At 34.7% G+C, this 22,126-nt stretch overlaps 3 protein-coding genes across 8 annotated transcripts in view; 2 read left to right on the top strand and 1 right to left on the bottom strand.

Annotated features, from left to right (window-relative positions):
• The window catches only part of LOC117208806 (calcitonin gene-related peptide type 1 receptor-like), a 166,494-nt gene that overhangs the window by 77,454 nt on the left and 66,914 nt on the right, over nucleotides 1–22,126 (bottom strand). The gene's annotated exons all lie outside the window — the stretch shown is intronic.
• Nucleotides 1,562–2,098, top strand: LOC117208808. Its single transcript, XM_033450195.1, has one exon. It carries the CDS (start codon nucleotides 1,640–1,642, stop codon nucleotides 2,069–2,071), a length of 432 nt encoding a protein of 143 aa, XP_033306086.1. The 5' UTR covers nucleotides 1,562–1,639; the 3' UTR covers nucleotides 2,072–2,098.
• On the top strand, nucleotides 11,320–21,040 carry LOC117208804 (UDP-glucuronosyltransferase 2B30-like). Its single transcript, XM_033450184.1, has 5 exons — nucleotides 11,320–11,721; nucleotides 15,050–15,469; nucleotides 17,044–17,275; nucleotides 18,215–18,440; nucleotides 18,793–21,040. The coding sequence occupies exons 1-5, from the start codon at nucleotides 11,320–11,322 to the stop codon at nucleotides 19,076–19,078; spliced, it is 1,566 nt and encodes a 521-aa protein (XP_033306075.1). The 3' UTR covers nucleotides 19,079–21,040.

Here is a 22,126-nt window from a genome sequence, read left to right as displayed (position 1 = left end):
AAATGGAACTGCAACTTGCGACATTTTCCTAACCGACCAGCTAAAACTGGCGGTAGCAGGGGGTAGTTTCTTTGAAAGTTACACGACATTAAGAAAATTGCTTTCATCCGGAAACAATTTCACTTTTGTAAATAGTCGAAAAAGAAATAAAAATACCATGAAATTTTGGTAGTTCTGTAGAGTTACGATATTTTTCATCATTCGGCTCAACGAACCATTAATAATGACCGTTCACGGAGCACGCGATGCGGAAAATTAAGACAGCAAACTTGACGATAAATAATTCGGACGCAACGTCGATTGTTCTTTTGAGAAATATATTCGAGACAGAAAGCAGGGAAATGCCTATTCAAATGGCCAGTGTCTCTGTAATTAACGAATTTGTTTGCGAGAGACAGAATTTTATAGCACGATTAATGGGAATACTTACGATGGATTGCTTCTTCGTTATGAATAATGGAACTGAGATAATGGAATTATTTTTTGAAATGTACCGTGATCACGGAGTTTGAGAATTTGGAGATTCAGAGGATACGAGAGTCAAAAATTTGCAGACTCTAGTATTGGAGAATTTGTAGAGGCAGACGTTTGCGAATTCGAGAAATCAGGTGGTCAGAAATTTGAAAATTTTGATATTGGAAAATTTGACAGATCGAACGTTCGAAAATTGAAGAGCTTGGAAAATTATAACATTAGAAAATTGAAGAGCTTGGAGTATTTAAAAACCTTGTTTTCGCTATGACTATGTTTATCAATGATAAATACAGAAACAGAGTAAACATAAGGAAATGAAATGCCAGATAAGTTTTCTAAATATACTCCTACTATCTAAATTTTCGTCGTTTGTATACAATTTATCCTCTATAGAATTTCCCTCTTTGTACTTTCTTCGTTTTTACCGGCGAAGTATGAAATTGTAAGTAAACCACGCAAACTATATAATTACAGGTAAAAATGAACAGAAACGTAAGAATAAAGTCTACACGTTGTTTTCTTCAAGATAATATTTTAATTGCATGATCATGTGACTGTCCCTTCCTCCAGACTCTACAATAATTATGACAAAAGAGCTACGTAAAAGACACAGTCAGCCTTTTACAAATTCCCTTGACAGACGTTCGCGCAATCCATGGTTCATCCTGAAATATTAATACATTTGGTGTTCATTCAGCGCATAATTGATGGTAAAATCTTTCAGTGCTGGATAATTTTTTTATTCGAGACGTAGCTGAGTAGATTAGTTGGAAAATTGGCCATTTGTGAGATACTTGAACAGCGAGTTACAACTGTATCTTGAATCGAAACAATTGGACAATGAAAATAGACAATTATGTTGCTAATAACATAAAACAATTGGTGCTGGGTTAAGATACCGTAGAAAATGTTTCGAATGTTTCAAATTTCCAAACTTTCGAAGCTTCTGATTTGCAAATTTTCTACACTCTCGAGTTTTCAGGTTTTCAAATTTTCAAACTTTTCGATTCCGAGTTTTCATATGTTTAAATTATTACATTTTCCATATTCTATTGATATTTGATTGAAATTTAATACAGATAAATTTAATTTTATTGGAAAACGCTTAGAAGGCAGTTGAATATCTTTTGCAGATATCTGGAAAAGAGAAAGAAAAGGAAATGAAATGCCAGAAAATACTGTTCCTACTGTTGGTGGCTCTTTTTATTCGCGTAAACGACGCTTACAGAATTCTCTGTCTCTTCCTGTTCGATGGAAAAAGTCACTTCAGAATGTTCCATGCTCTGTGCAAAGACTTGCAAAGAAAGGGCACAAAATCGATATGATCAGCCACTTCCCAACGAAAGTCCCGATCGCTAATTACACGGATATTATCGATTTAAACGGAACGAGAGAAGATGTAGCTTCAGCGTACAACACGCTAAAACCAACAGCGATAACGTATTACACTGCAACAAAATATGGTAGAGATTTCTGTGAATTATTATGCCACGAAAAGATGCAAAATTTCGTTAAAAATCCACCCAAAGACCCACCATACGATCTCATAATCACTGAGGTAATTAAACGTAAACAAGATAAATGTTTAACGTTATGACTGAAGCATAAAACTGAAATATTTGTATTATCCATATACTTTATCAAAAAATTATTCAAATTCTCAAAAACGTGTTGTTTTAAATCTATAAAATTTCCATGAAAAATTGTGATACAGTCATTTTGCTAGGTCCAGTGTTAAATATACAGGGTGGTTGGTAACTGGTGGTACAAGAGGAAAGGGGGTGATTCTACGCGAAAAAAGAAGTCGAAAATATAGAATGAAAATTTTTCGTTCGAGGCTTTGTTTTCGAGAAAATCGACTTTGAATTTTCGCTCGGTACGCGTGCACTTTATCGCGTCTCGTTATAACGGATCTCACTGTAGATCGTTGTCTCGATTGACGTTATTTTTTAAAATTTTAAATTTTTAAATTTTTAAATTTTTAAATTTTTATTCCAATATTTTCGACTTCTTTTTTCGCGTAGAATCACCCCCTTTCCGCTTGTACCACCAGTTACCAACCACCCTGTATAATTGTTGGATACCATTCAAATATATTTTTATAATATTAGCATCTATATCATACTAATGCGGCGGATGAAAAGAGAGTTTGCGTTTCGTCCCGGGACTGCCGGTGGACTCGTCAGTAAGGCTATGCCCGGTAGTCCCTGCTTTAGACGTAGAGAGAGTCTCGCTAAGTGCGGTATTTGTATCAATCGCTCGTATATTCGACCGCTAGCGAGTTAGACAGACTCGTTGTCGTCGTAGCCCTCTAGTGTTGGCGGTTGGTACCAGCGGATCGCCCGGGAGGTGTTGCTCCGCGTTGATGCCTCGACCTGTCGACGTCCTGTTGATACCGATCCGCCACACTAATATAACAAGTAGTAATTAATTGTGAAATATGTATTATTTTTTTTTTTTTGATATCACATTAATTAGAATCTTCCTTTCTTTCTTTTCTTTTTTATTTAACACTTATAATCGCATCGACCATCAAAGTCATAAGCGACTTGGCACAGTTACATTTATCTATGTTGTAGCATAAATAAAGACTGGTCAATTTTTCTATCTGTATGCTTATCTATAGTTTTACATGATACATATAATAAGAAACCATACATCGTTACAAAATTATATACATGTACATGTTTAGTATCTCCACTTCCATAGTTGGGCATACGCTTCAATTTTTTCGGCAAATGCAATTACGTTGTTAATGTTTCCCTCGAGTTCACGATTTCACCAGTATCGTTTTCGATTTCCAATATTTTTCTAACGTCTGTTGAGTAGCCGCGATCGAACGGCATGCGTTAATTAGATTTGTTAATATACTTCGAGATCTACTCCTCGATCTCCTTTTTTTTTTTTTATTTATTTATTTAAATTTTACAATTTGTCCAGTAGGACATTTGGTAAAATATTATAGCTTAGTGATATAATAATATAATATGTGGGTGGCTACCCCCAGTGGAGTACCATCTTCGTGTTTGTTAGGTTATATCCTTTGTGAATCTCCTATTTTACCATCAAGAAGTTGAAATTTCATCGCTAAGAGTATCCATTCGTCCGCAGTATTTTAGGCCGCCTACTTCTGTCACTTAGGTCTCGGTCAACTTCTGGAAACACAGGTGGCCATCGTTATAAGCTTCTTGCAGGCGCCTTACGTCGACGATTTTATGGGCAGACCATTCAATTTCGCCTTCTTTTCCGGAGCCGTAGTGGAGAACGCGTTTCTCGACACATTTTTCGATCGAGTTCGCAACCTGTTCGTTAACTTCAAAGAAACGCTGGTTTTTCACCATTATACGTCCGATCAGACTGAAACAATGCGGAAATATTTGGCTGCGGATTTGCCAGATGTCAGACAATTGGAAGGGAACGTGTCCCTGGCTTTGGTGAACTCGCACTATTCTTTTCACGGGATTAGGTCTCTTGCCCCGGCGGTGATCGAAGTTGGAGGATTACATATTCAAGGCGACGAATGCACGTCGTCTCTGGTAGGTTCATACAGAGACTGATAACTCCTATTGTTGTATTTTTATCTCTTTCTGTTATTTCCTTCACTTTCTAGTTTGTCATTTAAACGTCCCATATATTGCGATTCGTTCTATGAAAATTCCAATCTCACCGGCTCGTAAATCATCGCCGTCGGAAGATTTCGTTAATTTTGTTCGCGAAAGAATATTTGAAATTAAAAAGTAATTGCCACAGACAAGAACGCATGGGCGAATATAAATTATTTATAAACAACTGGAATTTGGTTCTCGAATTTATGACCGGCCAACTTGACGTACGATCGTGACAATAATATTCAGAATCTTACTCTCTTTCGTATCGTTGAAGGAACTTTTTCATTTCGCTCGTGTTATGTCGACTATCGTAGGAAAAATCTATGAACCGATATAAATCAGAAGTAAGTTTCGCGGGCTTGTAACGTACAACAAATCGTATCTCCTTTAGTTCTTCGTGTTCCAATTTAGGAAATGAACGGTTGATTGGAAACAGCCAGCCACGGATTAGTGTACTTCGCGCTAGGTTCGTTGCTGAACATCGAAACCTTGCCATTGAACACGTTGCTGGGCTTGTGCGCGTCGTTCGCGAAAATTTCATCGATAAGAGTCCCAATGAGGGTTACCAACGCGACAAAATTGCCTCCTGGTCTGCCAGATAACGCGATGATACGATCTTGGATTCTTCAGATGTCAGTACTCGGTGAGTAAATCTCAACGGATTTAATGTCTGCTGTTTCATACGAAATGTGACAAAGTATTATCGAATTTCTCGAACCACACAGAAATACACGAGTGTTCATAACGCATGGTGGACTTATGGGAACTCGGCAAGCTATCCACTATGGAGTTCCAATGATAGGAATACCGGTGTTCTCGGATCGGATGAGAAACATCGGTATCATGGTTCATAAGAATATGCCAGTGTTATTACGTTTAGGGGATCTCGACGAACGTTCCATGGATATCGAGCTAAATGCACTTTTACACGACCCTAAATATAGCTAAATACCTTTCGGCTTTGCACGAACTTTCGGTTTTACATTTCTTATGTCTATTTCTCTTCTTATATGTCTACCTCCCCTCTTTTTCACTCTATTCTATTGCACTACCTTGCTTATTCTACCTCTAAAAACTAAGCATTAGGAACTATAAATTAGCAACTAACGACTAAAAAACTATTGCAACTTTGGTCTTTAGCCTCCTTGCTGTGCATCCTTCCTGTCGTTTGCCCTTCTCTTCTCTATTATTGCTTTCAGTTCTGCTAAACCTTCTCCAGTCACGTTCAGCGTTTTTCCTATGTCTTTTGGTCCTCCCGTTATTTCACATTCTTCTGTTACGTGTCTCAGGTCTTCTTCTTTCCTTCTACATAGTCTGCATCTTTTTTCTCCCTCTTCTTTCCAGTATTCCCTTGCTTTGGTCTCGTTTCCGCATCTGAATCTTGCCGGTATTCTTCTGTCCTTCCACTTCATCCTCCCTTCTAAGTACTTTGGTCATTTTTCTTTGGCTATGTTCCTGTAGCGTATATTATACTTGGATTCTCTTATCCTTTTCCCCCTCTCTCCTGCTTCTCTCTTTCTTCTTTCTTCTATAATTTGGTCTGCTGTCACCCTTTCTTGCTCTTCTCTTGCTTCCATCCGTGTCCCTTCGTTTCTCACCTCTTCTAGTCCCTTCTTCCTCTTTCTTGCTCTTTTCCCTTCATGACCATTTCCCCATTCTCTCTCTCTTTCCTTTACTAATTTCTTTTTTGATTCTAGGGCTTTCTCTCCGTATCTTGCTGCTCTTTTCAATGCTTTTTATTTTGTTAACGTTACTATTCCACTATGTTATTATAGAATTTTATTTATTCAGAAATATTAGAAATTAGGGGTTCCAATGATTTCTATCCTATATGATAAGTGTATCGATAGATTATTTAACGTGAACTATCGACCACCTAATGACAAAACCGGCAATCACTTAGTTGCCAACCCAGTAAATACAATAATATGCTACAGCTAAGACAACTAAATGGATAATTCACAACTCACAATTAATAGTTTACAACTCATAACAACTGGGCAACTCGACTCTCGACTGCTCGCATCTCGACTCACAACTGGACTCTCACATCTCGACTCTCGACTTAGGACTCCTCACATCTCGACTCTCGGTTCTCAACTGCCTGTTAATTCAACACCCCTTCACCCTTAAGCATCCCTTTGTCTTCTCTCATAGCCCCACCACGTACGTGTCCCACAATCAAATTTCATCCCATTCGTTTTTATAAGTTTTCTAAATTTTCGTGATTGAAAATAGTTAGAAAAAGATCATCTTGTTATTTTTTAATTGTCAATTTCGAAATTAGACGAATCTTTCTAATTGTAGCTAATGTTTCGTATAATTTTCTCTGAAATTTTAGTATTAGAAATATATGAATCTTTGTTTGGTAAGTGATATTCTGTCATCGAACCAACTGATTGCTGAATTTCTGTCGGTATTTTCGTCCATTTCGATTCATTTTCTAAAGATCTAGAGGAGAAAGTTCCATCAAAATTGTATTCCCATTTGTACGAGGTTGCTGAATATTCCGAATATAAATTTAGAAAAGAATATCCGCATTACAAGATAGAAAGATGTATCTTTCTTCCTAAGGTGAGATACGTTCGATTTAATGATTTCTTTAGTCACCTTACAGTTCAAAATTTGATTAACGCTGACCTTACCAGGCCCGGTCAAAGAACCGGTTTCAAAATTTAATTTAAAATTGTACTTTCATTGTCATTTCCTTTCTTCGTCTAACTTTATGTAAATTCTTATATCAACAAAAATTGTGAAATTGATTAATCAGCTCTTATCAGAATACTTGTCAGAAACATTTATCAGATAACGAAGACAAAAGTTCTCCAAAATTTTAAGTATTTCTTCTCTTATTCCACGTTTTAGAGATTCTGCGAGAAGGATGTCGCGGAAGTTGAGAGATCGATCATTGAGCCCTTTGGATACCGCAATTTATTGGATCGAGTACGTGATCAGAAATGGGCCAAATTCTTTGAAATCTCCCGCAGTGGACATGCTCTGGTGGAAATTAAACTTAATCGACATCATCGTTGTTCTAATCGCGTGCTTCATTCTAACCCTCTATCTGTTATTCATTCTCGTTAAAATTTCAATTACAAATTTCTAAAAATTAAAAACTAAAAGTACCGCCGAACGGGAAAACAAGTTAAATCGAATCCTTTTCAGAAAATTAAACAGGACAACGTGAGTTACGATACGCGTCTTCTTTTTTTCTTCGATAATTTTAAATAGACCGTACCCTTTTAAAAAGATTATGTTATTCTTTTTCACTTCTTTTCGTATGAACGCGTCGGTATTAATATAAACCAAATTCGTAACAATAATTTGCTCCTGGTAAAACAACAATATATTTATTTAAACATTGTCCTTGTGTTTTTGTCAACAGTAAATTACGTCCTATTTTGGCATATAAATTGTAAAGTTGTAATTGATGTATAAAAAAAAAAAATAAAAAATTTGTCAACGTATCGCCGCTTGGAATTGATAGTGGCACAGATAAAAAAAAAAGTTCTTTTACTTAACAGACGGTTCGCGTTATGTTTTTAATTTTAGTACCATATAATCTATAATTAATACATCAGTTTTGCGTCAGAAGAGGAAAATATTAGCTGGGCCGCTATTAACGTGACATTATTTTTGTAATAGACGTGTTCGTTCTTAGTCGTTTCGTAATGCCGCAAGTGTAAGATTGTACTGTTTTCGCGGATAGCGGCGTATCTTGTGTTAAATCAGCCTTCTGGTATCGTTCGAGCGATCCACGAAGGCTTCTTTGTGAATTTTCAAAAACCGCTCTTCTAAAATTTGTATTTTCTCGCACAAGCGTATGCACAAACTGCAAAGCAACGATATAATTTCACAAGTGGATAAATTTTACGATTTACGACGATTAATAAAAACCGAAATAAATAAAGTGGCAGATGTGTATGAAAATCACTGATGAGCCGATCTAAGGATTTCTATAAGGATCTATAAGAATTGCATGGTAATTACGATCTTTTGGTTAAAATCGAGGATAAGTCGCCGTAGAAAAAAAAAACAGTAGACGCTTTTCACGGAAAATGTTTTTGGTTTTGAAAATTCCTCCTTACGAACGTTTGGTTGAAAAAGATCTTCGATGTAGAAATCCGCGTGAAACTGTGGTTATACGAAAGAAGGATAAGCGGCAAGCGATAGGCGGTAAAGCGACAGAAAATAAATCGATGCAATTTACACCTAATTCTGTAGATTTGTATTATTTAACTATTTTAACTGACTAGTTTTTATGAACTGGTTTGTCAAAATATGAATTCTCTGAGGTATCTTGTTGCAGAGATACAACTGAGAAGTTTTACTCCGCTTGTCGTTTATTCTTACGACCGATGAATTCGCAGCAGAACGATTCAAAATCGGACAGTAGCGATCAATTTGTAGAAAATGATCGTTAACGAATTTTGAAGTATCACGTAGAAGAAAATGTTTGATACGTTAGAAATGAAAATTACCGGACGAAACAGAAGAAACGGCTCGATGTTCGCAAGGATATGAACTATTTTATCGTAATTCGTTAATAACTCTGGTCGTGTTGAATACAAATTACATTTTAAATAATAATAATAATATAATACATTACATTTTATTTAAGCATGGTGCAATAAATATCATCCATAAAAAGAAATGTACGAGTTACACATTTATCAATCAACAACAGTCAACCGAAATTCGTCGCGCCTTATTTCCGCGAAGAACGAGTTCAATTTTCCGCTTCAGCAACCTGAAAAATTCCTGAAACGTGTGTCGCTGTAGCCGAATATTTTGCAATTCGAATACTACACCAGAGACAAAATCGAATAAAGAAATAACGGAAGCGTTAACGCATGAGTTAAGCTTTATCCGATAACATTGCTGTTATTAGATTTAAGTATTAAAATAGAAATTATCGTGTACCATAGACCAATATGGCGTAACAAGTTATATCTGAAAATATGAAATGTCGTAAGTGAACGTTAGGCGTAGCTGTGTGGAAAAAAGAAAGAGCAGAATGTAAAAGACTTTTGTAAATAAAAAAGAAACGATAAGAGTAGGATAATTCGTTATTCTTACGTATAATAGATTAAATCATGAAGCGAGAGCTTAAAAATTGTTGAGTATTTAAGAAACGTTAGTTTTTCCTCTCGTTGTTTGTCTTTCGAGACTAATCGTTGTTTGATTTTCAAGACTGATTATCGTTCAAGACCATTTTCCGTCATTTAGTAAATACCATCTGCTTTAAAATTTCTGAGCCTCCCTTTCTACCATTCTGTACATTGTTTGCGTTTCTCATTGGCCGAAAAATGAGACTTATAGCTGACATAATAATTAGCAAATACAAAAGTAATAATAACAGGTAAAAAGTCCATTTTGAAATACTTTTCCACTTTATTTTAAATTTTCTCTGGCCTAGGCAATTTTTCAAATTACAGCGTTAATTATCGATAATCATCGAGAATAACTTATAATAACACTTGTAAGCAGTTTCCTCAATTCAAAAGGAAAACTTAGAAGAAAGCGAAATTTTTAGAAAGTAAAGTACATATCATTCCTCCGCGTCTCTCAACGTCGCGAGAAAGAAACGATCGATCTTCGAATTATCCTTCCATTTTCTAGCGCAAATTTTCCTAAACTCTAATTATACTCTTGCAAAGTTCCCAATCAAGATGCTAATCAGATTATTACGAATTTTCCAGAAACTGCAAATTTCTCCGCGAACAAAATGCAATTTTCCTACTCGGCGGAACAAAAAGATCGAGATAATTAAAGTAGCAAATTTTATTCGTTTCGTTTAGAGTATCAAGGGAAACGAATAGCCATCGAGTTACGCGGGTATCTATTAGCCTCCCATTCCATGATAGCTCATTTAAAATGACAAACTCCAATGACAAACTTATCAACAGATTGTTGTAATTCTATCTCTCTATCTATGAGCAACACGATATATATATATATATATATATATATATATATATATATACACACACACACATATATATATATATATATATATTATATATGTATATATATATATACACATATATATATATACACATATATATATATATATATATATATACATATATAATTTTGATTCACGACGATTCAATACTTTTAACCTAATAATCTATACAATTTTCTAAATTGATGCATCGAACTTCATCATGTGCAATAGGCAATCAGTATCGTCACGAGTGACATAACTTATTGGCGACCGAGCAATAACTACTCTTTACAATGGCTCCGTTTCAAGTTTTGCCTACCTATATATTCGCGTTTCCTTGACCCTGGTAGATTACAATACAAACACATAAGCCAGTATCGAGGCGGCGTTTATAAAACTACGTTTCATACTCGTCAGATGATTCGAAGAGACCGAAAACACGAACGTTACTCGAGAAAATTTTGCAAGTAATCTGGCCGAAGCGATTTGGACAGTTTATCGTGATCATCCAACTCGAATACGTAGTTGGCCGACGATCCGCGCAGAAGGTGATCGACAGCGTGGAAGGAAGATGCGTGCTCGCGGATAAGCGTAATCGATGAAGTTCCACTCGTCAGCTGTTTTCAATAGGAAATGATACGTATAAACAACGATTGGAAAGTTTCAGTACTTGTTGACCGTGTATAACATTTTAGATTGTGAGAGAAATCGATCATTGGAGGATCGAATTTATCTCTGATGCTTCAAACCATATAGATAATTGATTATATATAACAACGAAGCTTAGTGATCGATAGCTCACGATCTATTAACGTTTTATACCGATCGACGTTCCCTGGAACGGTCGCTAGAATCGACGGTCGAAGATAAAAAACTGCTCTCTTCAGGAACCTGTGAACTGGATTGCGATCTTTCTGCGGCCAGCGAAATATTTTTCAAAACAGTGGCTATTTCTGTGAAGTGTACGATGATAATGTCGACTCTGAATTAGACCGTGTCAATCGCGAGATCAAGTCGACGCGCTATTGTGATCCGTGAAAATTTCACTCGTCTCTTGTCGTTTTCGTATTTCGAGGCTTTATAAAGGCTAATTCGTGGAAGCTTCGTAAATTACCGTAGTTTCGATAAAATCTGTTAAAAATTCATACGTCCCTTATCATGTTCCGTATTTTGAAGCTTCGTAAAAATTCAGTTGCACGAAAGTTGATAGTAAACTAGATAAACTTCTGTTATTAACTAATTGAACAATTTGCAAGTGAAGTGAATCTGTTAGAAAGTGTTCGGAAAATGAAGCTGTTGCCAGTGGTGTTAATTTTCACGATATTATCGATATGTCACGGATATCGAATATTAGGCGTGTTTCCCTTCAATGGAAAGAGTCACTTTATGATGTTCGAACAATTAATGAAGATTCTGGCTAGGAGAGGACATCAAGTCGACGTGATTAGTACGTTCCCTTTGACGAAGCCGTATCCCAATTACAACGATTTGATCGTGCTACCGATGGCGAGACAATTCATGAACAACATGACTTACGACGAAATAAACACGTTGTTTGCGGACTCGGCTACTCATGTCGTGGCTACTTTGGCGGGAAACAATATTTGTGAATTTTTGAACAACTCACAGGTGCAGCAACTTATACGAAACCCGCCTAACGATCCACCTTACGACGCGGTCATAATGGAGGTATGAATTATAATAAAATATCGCGTGAGAAAGGTCCTTGTTCAACGATATCATTTTATTCACGGGAATAATGAAATTCCTATCTTAGAAAGTGGATCGCTTCATCGGTGGTTCATTTCTGCGGATATATCAAAATTGTATCAGATTAGCCGTGTAATTAGTTGTAAGAGCGAAGAAGAAAATTATGTTCGTAATAGTTCGGATCGATCGACGGCTTAGGAGATTTAAAAATTGTTCCGCTATGAGATACAAAAGATATAGAACTCAGCGTGTCTGTTCTCCTGTGATCTTCAATTTCATCCGACCACTGAATACAGTTAAATATATAAAATAAGATAGGATTTAATGAAATAATTTATTGAAATATCGAAATTTCGTGAAATGTAATAAAAGATAAAAGGTAAAACGTAATTCTGTTACTAGCATTATTAACAATACCAAAGGATACGCTTTTGCTATATTACTTCCTTTTTTTTATGAGATATACTTTCGAAATGTGCAAGTTTGAAATTGCAAATTTTCCTAATTTTCCGAGTGCTCGGTAATTTATTACGAATAGATAATTTAATAGTAAGCTTTCGAAATAAAGACGAAGGTTCTTTAACAAGAAATTTCGACTACAAGAAGGAAGTTGGTGAAATAAATCATCTAGATTATTCTAGATTATAGCCTTTAGAAATATATACAAATCGACTGAATGCCAAACACATATACAACAAATGTGGATAGAATATAAATGTTATTTTTAGTTCGTGGGTATTATGCAGCGCATAAAGTTTTGCATTATTTATCAGGGACTTTACTTCGTTCGAAATTATAGCTTTCAAAGGATAGAGAAAGGCATCGTGGTTACGATACGGAGAACATTTATAATTAATACACATTTATATTTAAAATGTTACGTAAGATTAGAATCGGACATCAAAGAGGTATGAAGATTTGTTGTTATGTAATTGTCATTCACGTCATATACCGTATACATTTGTACGATAGATACATATACCGATACATTTGGCATTTCGAAACGTAACGATTTCAGTTGCAATATATCGCAATTAATATTTACGAATCATTAAGCAATCATGGTTGTTCCCAAAATTTGCAGAATATATACGGACGAGAAGAAATGAAATTGATCGGATTTCGCGTTCATTTATGAAATGCACGCTTGACTGTCTGTGGCAAATAAATAAATTACATCTTTATATTAAAACAAACATTTGTCAAAAGTAATATGTGCAGGAACCAATTGTTACATTGTAACAGTAAATTGCTGAATCCGAAAGAGGAGGAAAAGTAAATAAGAAAATAAAGATAGAATCGCATAAATATTCTACTAATTACTAATTTATATAAATAAAAATAGAGAATTTGTTACACATAGTTACAGGGCGAGTAAGAGATCTCGTGGTTATTTGGTATTCCAAAGTGTCTAAAGTGTCGTTCGTAAATTGAAAGTAGAATTAGTCGATGAAGACCTATTGTTCAAAGTAGACCTACAATTTAGCTCGTTATCTCGTTATAAGGAAACGCTATCAAAATCACCACTAACCGGCCTGTTCGTTCTTCGTTCAACTTACAATTATTCCCTGAAAGCAATATCCTTCGTCCGCACCTCTTTCCATCAGTTTATTGCTCGCCAATATACTTCAGACATTAAATCTTCGAGGCAACGGTCTATTAGTTAGACTATCCTTGCGATATCTTGACAATTCGATATTTCCAAATAGACTGACGTCTTTCACGATATGATTACAACATATTTTAAAGTACCTTAATTAAAGTAACTTAATTAAATTAAATTAAGAACCGATAAATCATTTTATGATACGTATAAATATATTCTCAAGATATTTTAATTTATACGCCAGAATAGCGTAATTACATCTGTTTAAAAAATTCTTTTTAAATTACCATTTCCTGTTGATAATTCCGATCAAACATAATCTACATTTATGTTCTTTAAATCACGAAACTTTATTTATCTCTACAGAAAATTATTTAAAATAGAAAACAAAATTAATTTCCTTTCCGCTAATCTGACGAACAGAGAAATTTCAGATTTACTTTTGGTAGTATGAAAATTCCAACGAAAACGAATTTACACCGTAAATAATATCTCAGAATATCGGAAATCTTTACATAAATAGTTGTTATTTTCTATCGTTAACCAGTTAGCTGTTTCTGACGAGTATACTCGTCACGAAAAAATAGCGATATTTTGTGTTCTGACCAGCTCTGTCAGTAATAAAATTAAAAAATAATACAGTCATTTCGTTACAACTTAATTCTATGCTATAACAGCCACGCATACTCTGTATTTGATGAGTATACTCGCCATAGCTTACTTTTTGCGACACGTTTTACATACACACTTTTTAAAGTTTTCAAAGAAATTGTAACATTTTTTGCAAACGAACGACAACAGATACGTACGATTATATAACTTCTATTACGCAAAGATTTCAGTCTAATGACTTTATGTAAAGTCATTTCCACTCATCCGCGTTTATCTAAAGCTGTCATCATTTAGTAACAATAAACGCCACTTATCACAAATGCTGCTTGATGCTTAGTCATTTCTTGATAAAATATCGTCTATAAAGTTCTCCGTTTTCTTCCATTTTTCTGTTGTCACGTAACCTGATTGTAACTTTCAGACGTAAAATATATTTTGTTTGCCAGTTGAGGAGCAATTTCTTTCCCTTCCCGATAGTTGAGTAATCGTAAGGAATGTTGGAAAGATTAGAAGATGGAAAGTCACGGTTACGCTAAATTCACGATGTCATAGAAATATCGTAAATGGTTACATAAGAAACATTGCAATAAGACATCTACTGCTTTCAATAACTGTACGAATTGTTCCATGTTTCGAATTCTCGTTACTCTTCAGACAGAAAAGCAAAATCATCGAAAGAACGTAGAATAAAATAGTTGAATAGAATAAAATAGAATAAAATAGAATAAAATAGTTGAGACTGGATATTGCTCTCAGAAGTGATATTACTTTTACGAGTAATATCCAATCTCTTTTTAAATTCTTCTGAAATTGAAAACTTAGAACAGTATTAAACACCCTTATGCGAAGCTAATAATTCCGCAATGATTTACTTAAACTCTTGTTTCAGCACCTTTATCAGAATAAAGATTCAATTGGATGAAGATTCGTTTAGAGCATCCAAACTAGCACTCCGTGTAATTCCATCTTTCTTCGGTTCTTTCTAACCATCAAACCCTTTCGAAAAGATCGAAAGAAAGGAAAATTGTGAATTTCGATTGTAAAAATTCCATGGAAATAAATCCCACCCGTTTGTTCAACCTGTTTCAGGTATTCGGCGCGCAGTGTTTCGCGATATTTGGTGATATCTTAAAGGTGCCAGTGATAGGAGCGAGCTCCTCTGTCCTTTATCCATGGATCTACGAGTGCATAGCGAATCCGGAAAATTTGGCGTTCACGCCAAGCAATCTAATCGCCTACTCGCAGAATATGAATTTCTGGCAGAGAATGTACAATTTTGTGCACACCGTTTACACGAAATGGGAGTTCAAAGCAAAAACCGCAGAACAGACGGATATTCTAAGGAAATACGTTAGCCCTGACGCGCCCGATATCAGAGAAGTGGAGAAGAAGATATCTATGATCCTCGGTAACTCGCATATGTCGATAAATGGAATCAAGCACACTACTCCTGCGTACATCGAGGTCGGAGGATTGCACGTACGAGACGAAGGAGTCGAATTACCGCTCGTAATTTTATTTCTTTACTTTTGTCTTTCTCTTTACGTTCTGGTTAATACGTATGATATTTAGATATATAGATAGACTCGATGTACGAATCTTCTTCTATTTACCTGTTGCGTTGCGAATCCTTTCACGGCTGATAGGAGAACTCACTAGATTACGGAGAAAAATATTTAACAATTAGTATCTTTCCTTCTATCGGCACTCGTTCGTATCGAAGGGATAAAGATAGTGATCGAAAGATCGTCACTATATTTCGTAGAATATCTTGAGAATCGGAAAATGTAGGAACAAATTTTCTTAAATTTAGTTACATAAAGAATTTTGAGGGAGACTCGCTTATTCAAATAAATTCAATTCAAATACTATATAAATTAAGATTTATTGGGGTCATGCAATTTTAATTGCACTTAAATTTTCACTGAATATTAGAAATTTAAATGTAGTATATCTAATATGTAATCAATTCATATACTCTACAATTTCGTACTATTTGAATTAAAATTTACTGAGGTCATGCAATTTTAATTGCACTTAAATTTTCACTGAATATTAAAAATTTAAATGTAGTATATCTAATATGTAATCAATTCATATACTCTACAATTTCGTACTATTTGAATTAAAATTTACTGAGGTCATGCAATTTTAATTGCACTTAAATTTTCATTGAATATTAGAAATTTAAATGTAGTATATTTAATATGTAATCAATTCATATACTCTACAATTTCGTACTATTTGAATTAAAATTTATTGGGGTCATACAATTTTAATTGCACTTAAATTTTCACTGAATATTAGAAATTTAAATGTGGTATATCTAATATGTAATCAATTCATATACTCTACAATTTCGTACTATTTGAATTAAAATTTATTGGTGTCATACAATTTTAATTGCACTTAAATTTTCACTGAATATTAGAAATTTAAATGTAGTATATCTAATATGTAATCAATTCATATACTCTACAATTTCGTACTATTTGAATTAAAATTTATTGGGGTCATACAATTTTAATTGCACTTAAATTTTCACTGAATATTAGAAATTTAAATGTGGTATATCTAATATGTAATCAATTCATATACTCTACAATTTCGTACTATTTGAATTAAAATTTATTGGTGTCATACAATTTTAATTGCACTTAAATTTTCACTGAATATTAGAAATTTAAATGTAATATATCTAATATGTAATCAATTCGTATACTGTATAATTTTATACTATTTGAATTGATGCATTATAAATTTAAATTTTTTGGTGTCTTTCTTTTTTATTTTTCTATTGGCTAGAATATTAGAATCAACCGTCACAGAGAATTTTTGGTGATTTGACTTCACGAATTCGTTGATCTTTTGCAGCACGGCTATATATTTAAAAACAATCGCAACAGTAAGTTAAAATTTTAGAATAGCAACGATAATAGTTATACGCTCTTTAAAATAAAACAATGAAACGTAGTTTTCAGCAAGGTTTGCAAAATTTGATACCATACGAATTAACATTTTCGTTTGAAACATCACGAGATATAACGACATTCGAGATATTGTAATGGGAAAATTATTTTCAGAATCTAGAGAAATGGATGAACGAGAGCACACATGGATTCGTTTATTTCTCGTTTGGCTCGATGGTGAAGATCGAATCCTTCCCACTGAAATTCCTTAACATCTTCTACAACTCTTTGAGTAAAATATCACCTGTCCGTGTTTTGATGAAAATCGCAAAATCGGACGAACTTCCGCCTGGTTTGCCGAAGAACGTTCATGTCTTGCCATGGGTGCCACAAGTCAAAGTTCTCCGTAAGTAATCATCGTTGAACGTGTTAGAAACTGAGAGAAGGAAAGTACTTAGACAGATAAGATTTGTAAGGTCCATTAAGGGTAAGACCCGTTAAGGATAAAAGTCTATTAAGGTAAAGTCCATTAAAGTTCTGCAGAAATTTTAATTCGTCCATTTTTGATTTCGCCAAAAGAAATTTGCAGGATTAAAAGATTATTTTACGTAGGAACAGAATTACGAATAAATATATTCGATATTAAAATTGATTGTTAAATATTCAGCTCGATGCAACGTTGCGACTAGACAAAATACGATTTCTATTTTCAATTCTATTCGTCGATTAATTCACACACGCATCTTTCATGCGACACATTTATATTCTAACGTTATTAGAATTTTATAGAACTAGAGGTTATTTTATAGCGTATTTGATTCGATGTAAATAAGATACACGCGTCAAAGATTTCTTCTTTTCCTTCTCGTTTCCTTCCTTTAAGGATATAACATCCTACCAGCTTATTCGTTATTCATTGATGATTATCAGAGACGAAAACTTGCGTAACACGGTAAACGATTGAAGTAGATTTTTTGATAAAAGTTCTAATCGATTAGAAAGTTAATAGCGTCCTTTAAAATTTAAAGATTAAGTGCCCATACAACATTCCATCATCTGCAATTTCAATGCAGAAAATTCAATTATTTATAATAATTATTTTTAATAATTAAATAATATTCAATCTTCCATACTCTCGATACTCCATCTTTCTATATATTTCTGCTACCGAACATCAAATAACGTACTTAACCGACTATGTATTTTCGTTTATTTCATTTAAGTTTTCATTATCATAATTCCATAAGTAATAAACCTTCGAGAGATCAAGCAAAGATTACGAAGCTTCCCTTTAACCATCGTTTTAATCTTCGTTCTAACAGGATATTTGTTTTCTTTTTTCCAGAACACAAGAATGTGAAGGCATTCATCACCCATGGAGGTCTTATGGGTACCCAGGAGGCAATTCAATACGGTGTCCCTCTGATCGGTATACCGTTGTTTGCTGATCAATTTATCAATATCAACACCTACGTCCAGCTCAATATTGCAGTAGGATTAGAAATTGACACTCTGACCGAGGAGAAAATGGATCACGCCCTGAATAGCATTTTGAACGATCCAAAATATCGGTATTTTTCCTCTTTCTAATTTTTCCCTAAACGCGTATACAAGTCATCTAATCGCGTTCATTCGTTGCTCCTATTTTAATTCTTCTATGTTCCGCTAAATTTGGCAAACATTTCGACAGACTGCAATCGCATTTTTTCTATAAAAAGTATTTTCTCTTTTTATTTTACTATTTTATCTTTGAACTATTTTATCCCTATATCAAAGAAAATCTTTCGTCATTTAGTATTATATTTTTGGCAAAAGTTATCGCGTGTCACGAGATAAGAAAATGTTAAGCAGCCTTGAGCCATGATATCGTGACGGTCTAATTACACGTCTACAAAGTTCGTCAAGTGTCTGTACGCATTTCAGGGACACGGCGAAGAAGCTTTCGAGAAAATTCGTGGATCGTCCGTTAAGTGCGGCGGACACTGCGATTTATTGGGTCGAATACATCATCAGACACGGTGCAAACGCGCTCAGATCACCGGCCATGGACTTGACATGGTGGCAAGTGGAACTATTGGACGTTGTAGCGTTTATTCTGATTGCCATTGTCGCCGCTCTCTATATTATAATGACCGCGATTCAGTTCGTGTTTAATTTAACGTTTAGTAACTCGGATTCCAACGAGTTACGCAAGAAGAAAATTTCTTAAGTACTTCTTTCCTTTCCTTTTTTTTTTCGTTTTTATTACGTTGATGACGTGAAATCTTGGTTCGTTTCTCCTCGACGAAGTCGTTGCTCCTTTTTCCATTGAAAGAGAAAAGAAAACGCGATAAAAATATTTTTCGTACTATATATATTATTTTTGACAAAAAAAAAAAAAAAGAAAGGAAAATTCGAATAGATGTAGTTCATAGAAGATTGCTTTAGTGGAGAGATAAGATCTCTTAGTGAATTGTTTACGCGACACGCCCTGTAATCGTGGTTTTCGTAATTAGTGTCATTGGCGGTTCGACGATTAGCTGAACTCGACGTTTTAGCTCGTCTCGCTATTAAAAGACAGATCCTTTTTATCAAAACGGAAATTTACTTAATCGTATTGAATTTAACGATAATGTACCAACGTACTCGTATCATCGCTCGCGTCCAGTTTTAACGATACTAGATAAATTCTTTTTAATTTTATAAAAGTGTGTCAACGCAGATATATTATTACTTAAGAAAATTTGTAAGTGCAATTAAATTGTGAATTAATCCATTCCATGCGAACCGACCAACGACAAAATATCGAATCGCAAACATTCGACTATATATATATGTTTCTATATAGTGAAAAATACAAAAAATATGCACACGATGTATGTTTCTTGCTTGTTAATTGTTAAGTGAATAGATCTAAGGATGATTAGAACATTGGCGTGAAAAATAAGGAAGATCTCTGTATCCGACGAATTAAGGTCGCAGTAGGCGAAAGCCTATTATCAGTATCATTATTGTTATACTCTTACAGTAACGTAAATTAAGTAAATTAAGTAAATTAAGTAAAAAAAAGTCCTGAGAGAAAAATGATAAAGAAGAGCACGTACATACATGTTTGCATATTCTAGTTTTTATCTTTCAAGACAATCAGATATTTTTAATAGTAACGATAATAGTTAAGCAGTAAATAGGGTTATGAAATAATCATTTTAAAATTATGTTATTATGTTTCTTCTGTTGCTCGTCATTGTACGCTGAAAGTTGTCGAGCATAAAACAAAGAACGAACGAACACATGTAAAACGATATTTTCTTGTGTTCCAAAATCATATAGAACGTGGTGTAATATTTTGAAAATCGGAAAATACTTTGTAACTCGTGGAGGGAAAGAATTTCGTGAAATATCGTTCATACTGATTTACTGAAACAAAATGTTCAATGATCGTTTCGCGTTTAATCGTTGCAAATGCGCTTGCCTCTAGATGCTGACAGTTCGTGTCAAATGCATTTTTGCCTCTCAGAATTTTCAACGTTATGAAAGAGTACGCTCGGAAAAGCAACGTCAGCCTGGAAATTTCGAAAATAGATATTTTTATCGATGATACGTGTCCCTAGTCACTACGCTTTTATCCGCTGGAATTTTCCTCTTTACACACTGTCAACTAAATACCGAGACAGGCTATATACAATTAAGCGTCAGTGAGGCATTTTATTTACTAATCGTCGAGTTTTTTCAGAAAAAATGCAAATGGAAAGAAGCAAGTTGCTCTTCCTCGTTCTTTCGGAATTTTAATTAAGAGGCAAAAATTTCAAATTTTTATTTCCTCTCGATTGTTGTAGCGTTTATTTCACTGTCAATATAAATTATTACGTGATATCGAAGAAACCGTAATAACGAAACCAACACACGTGAAGAAGTTCTTGACAACGAACTTTTCTTATCGATATCCTCGTTTATGGGAGGATGATTATACTGTCAGATGTCACGAGGTAATTGCTAGAAAATATCAATCAACGATACCTTCGGAAAATAATATAAAGTAGATTAACGAGTAATTGTTATTAACGAATTGTACGACGAAGATATGGAAGATCTTATCGATCATCGTATCTTTGTTGGTATTATAAGATAATAACTTATTTGACTAAGACGAAAACTATTTTAGAAAGCAAATACATGGTATTAAAAAATCCAAGCTCGTATTAACAAATATTTCCCATTAGAATTATACCCAGTTCTTAACTGATATCGTTTGATCCTGGTTGATTTAAAAGGGATTACATCAGGTTACTTAATTCTAAGATTAAAAATTATCAGTGCAATTTGTTACGATGAAACTAAATTCCTAATTGGAAAAGCGAAAGACCGATACCGGTCACTTCGATCATTTTATTCCCTGGTATTATCGGGTTACTTGATCCTAAGATTAAAAATTATCAATGCAATTTGTTACGATGAAACTAAATTCCTAATTGGAAAAACGAAAGACCGATACCGGTCACTTCGATCATTTTATTCTCTGGTATTATCAGATCCTGAGTTTCTCCATAATTGAGCATTATACGGCTGACTGAAAACCTTATAAATGCAGTAGAATCAAGCGAAGCTCTCTCGTACGAAACAAAACACGATTGCGATTGGAAGGTAAGCCGGGTAACTCGAAAACCGTCGAGTGACTATCCGCGGCAGTTAGTTATCGCCGTAAATCCCAGCGCGTGAAGCCACAAATCACATTTGAATCGAGGTTCTACCGCACGATGAAGTCGACGTGGAAACTGTGAATCGCCTTCTCCAATGTGAATCCATCGATCGACAAACAGATGGTTCGGAAATGACGTTGGTCTTGGGAAACGTCGTTGCTCGCGAATCAACCGGAAAAAAGTCTCGAGAAGGCTGATCCGTGAAACGGGGTACGTTCGAATGACAATGTGCTATTTTCAAGGGAAAGTCTTGGTCGATCGGGCAGGAATATCGAGGCTATATACATGAGACTGGAACACAATGGCGAATATCCGGAACAAAAAACTGAAAATGAAGAGAAAGAACGAATAAATTTTCGGTCCATGAATGGGCAAATGGATGAATGATTCTTGCGTACGGATTTCGAAGATTGCTTTGTTCCTGTTGTTGATTAACAGTGGTACTATCGTGTATGTGAAAGTGACAGGTCTCGGATTTGTTGGTTTTGTCGGAATCGTTAGGAACATGCAACGTGAAACGCGAAACTGAGACATGAAACTTAGACGTAACAGCTGATTTCAACATAATCGTCCATCTGTTT

The sequence above is a fragment of the Bombus bifarius genome, unplaced genomic scaffold (genome assembly GCF_011952205.1).
Source record: "Bombus bifarius isolate JDL3187 unplaced genomic scaffold, Bbif_JDL3187 scf7180000008162, whole genome shotgun sequence".
NCBI classification, from domain to species: domain Eukaryota; kingdom Metazoa; phylum Arthropoda; class Insecta; order Hymenoptera; family Apidae; genus Bombus; species Bombus bifarius.
This window is presented reverse-complemented; position numbering and strand designations above follow the sequence as displayed.

Bases quoted from the DNA above. Each gene is read 5' to 3' on its own strand.
- LOC117208808 (XM_033450195.1), top strand. From the start codon at position 1,640: ATGCCAGAAAATACTGTTCCTACTGTTGGTGGCTCTTTTTATTCGCGT.
- LOC117208804 (XM_033450184.1), top strand. From the start codon at position 11,320: ATGAAGCTGTTGCCAGTGGTGTTAATTTTCACGATATTATCGATATGT. The intron at 17,276-18,214 runs GTAAGTAATCAT...TCTTTTTTCCAG, and splicing joins GCCACAAGTCAAAGTTCTCC to AACACAAGAATGTGAAGGCA. The intron at 18,441-18,792 runs GTATTTTTCCTC...TACGCATTTCAG, and splicing joins TTGAACGATCCAAAATATCG to GGACACGGCGAAGAAGCTTT.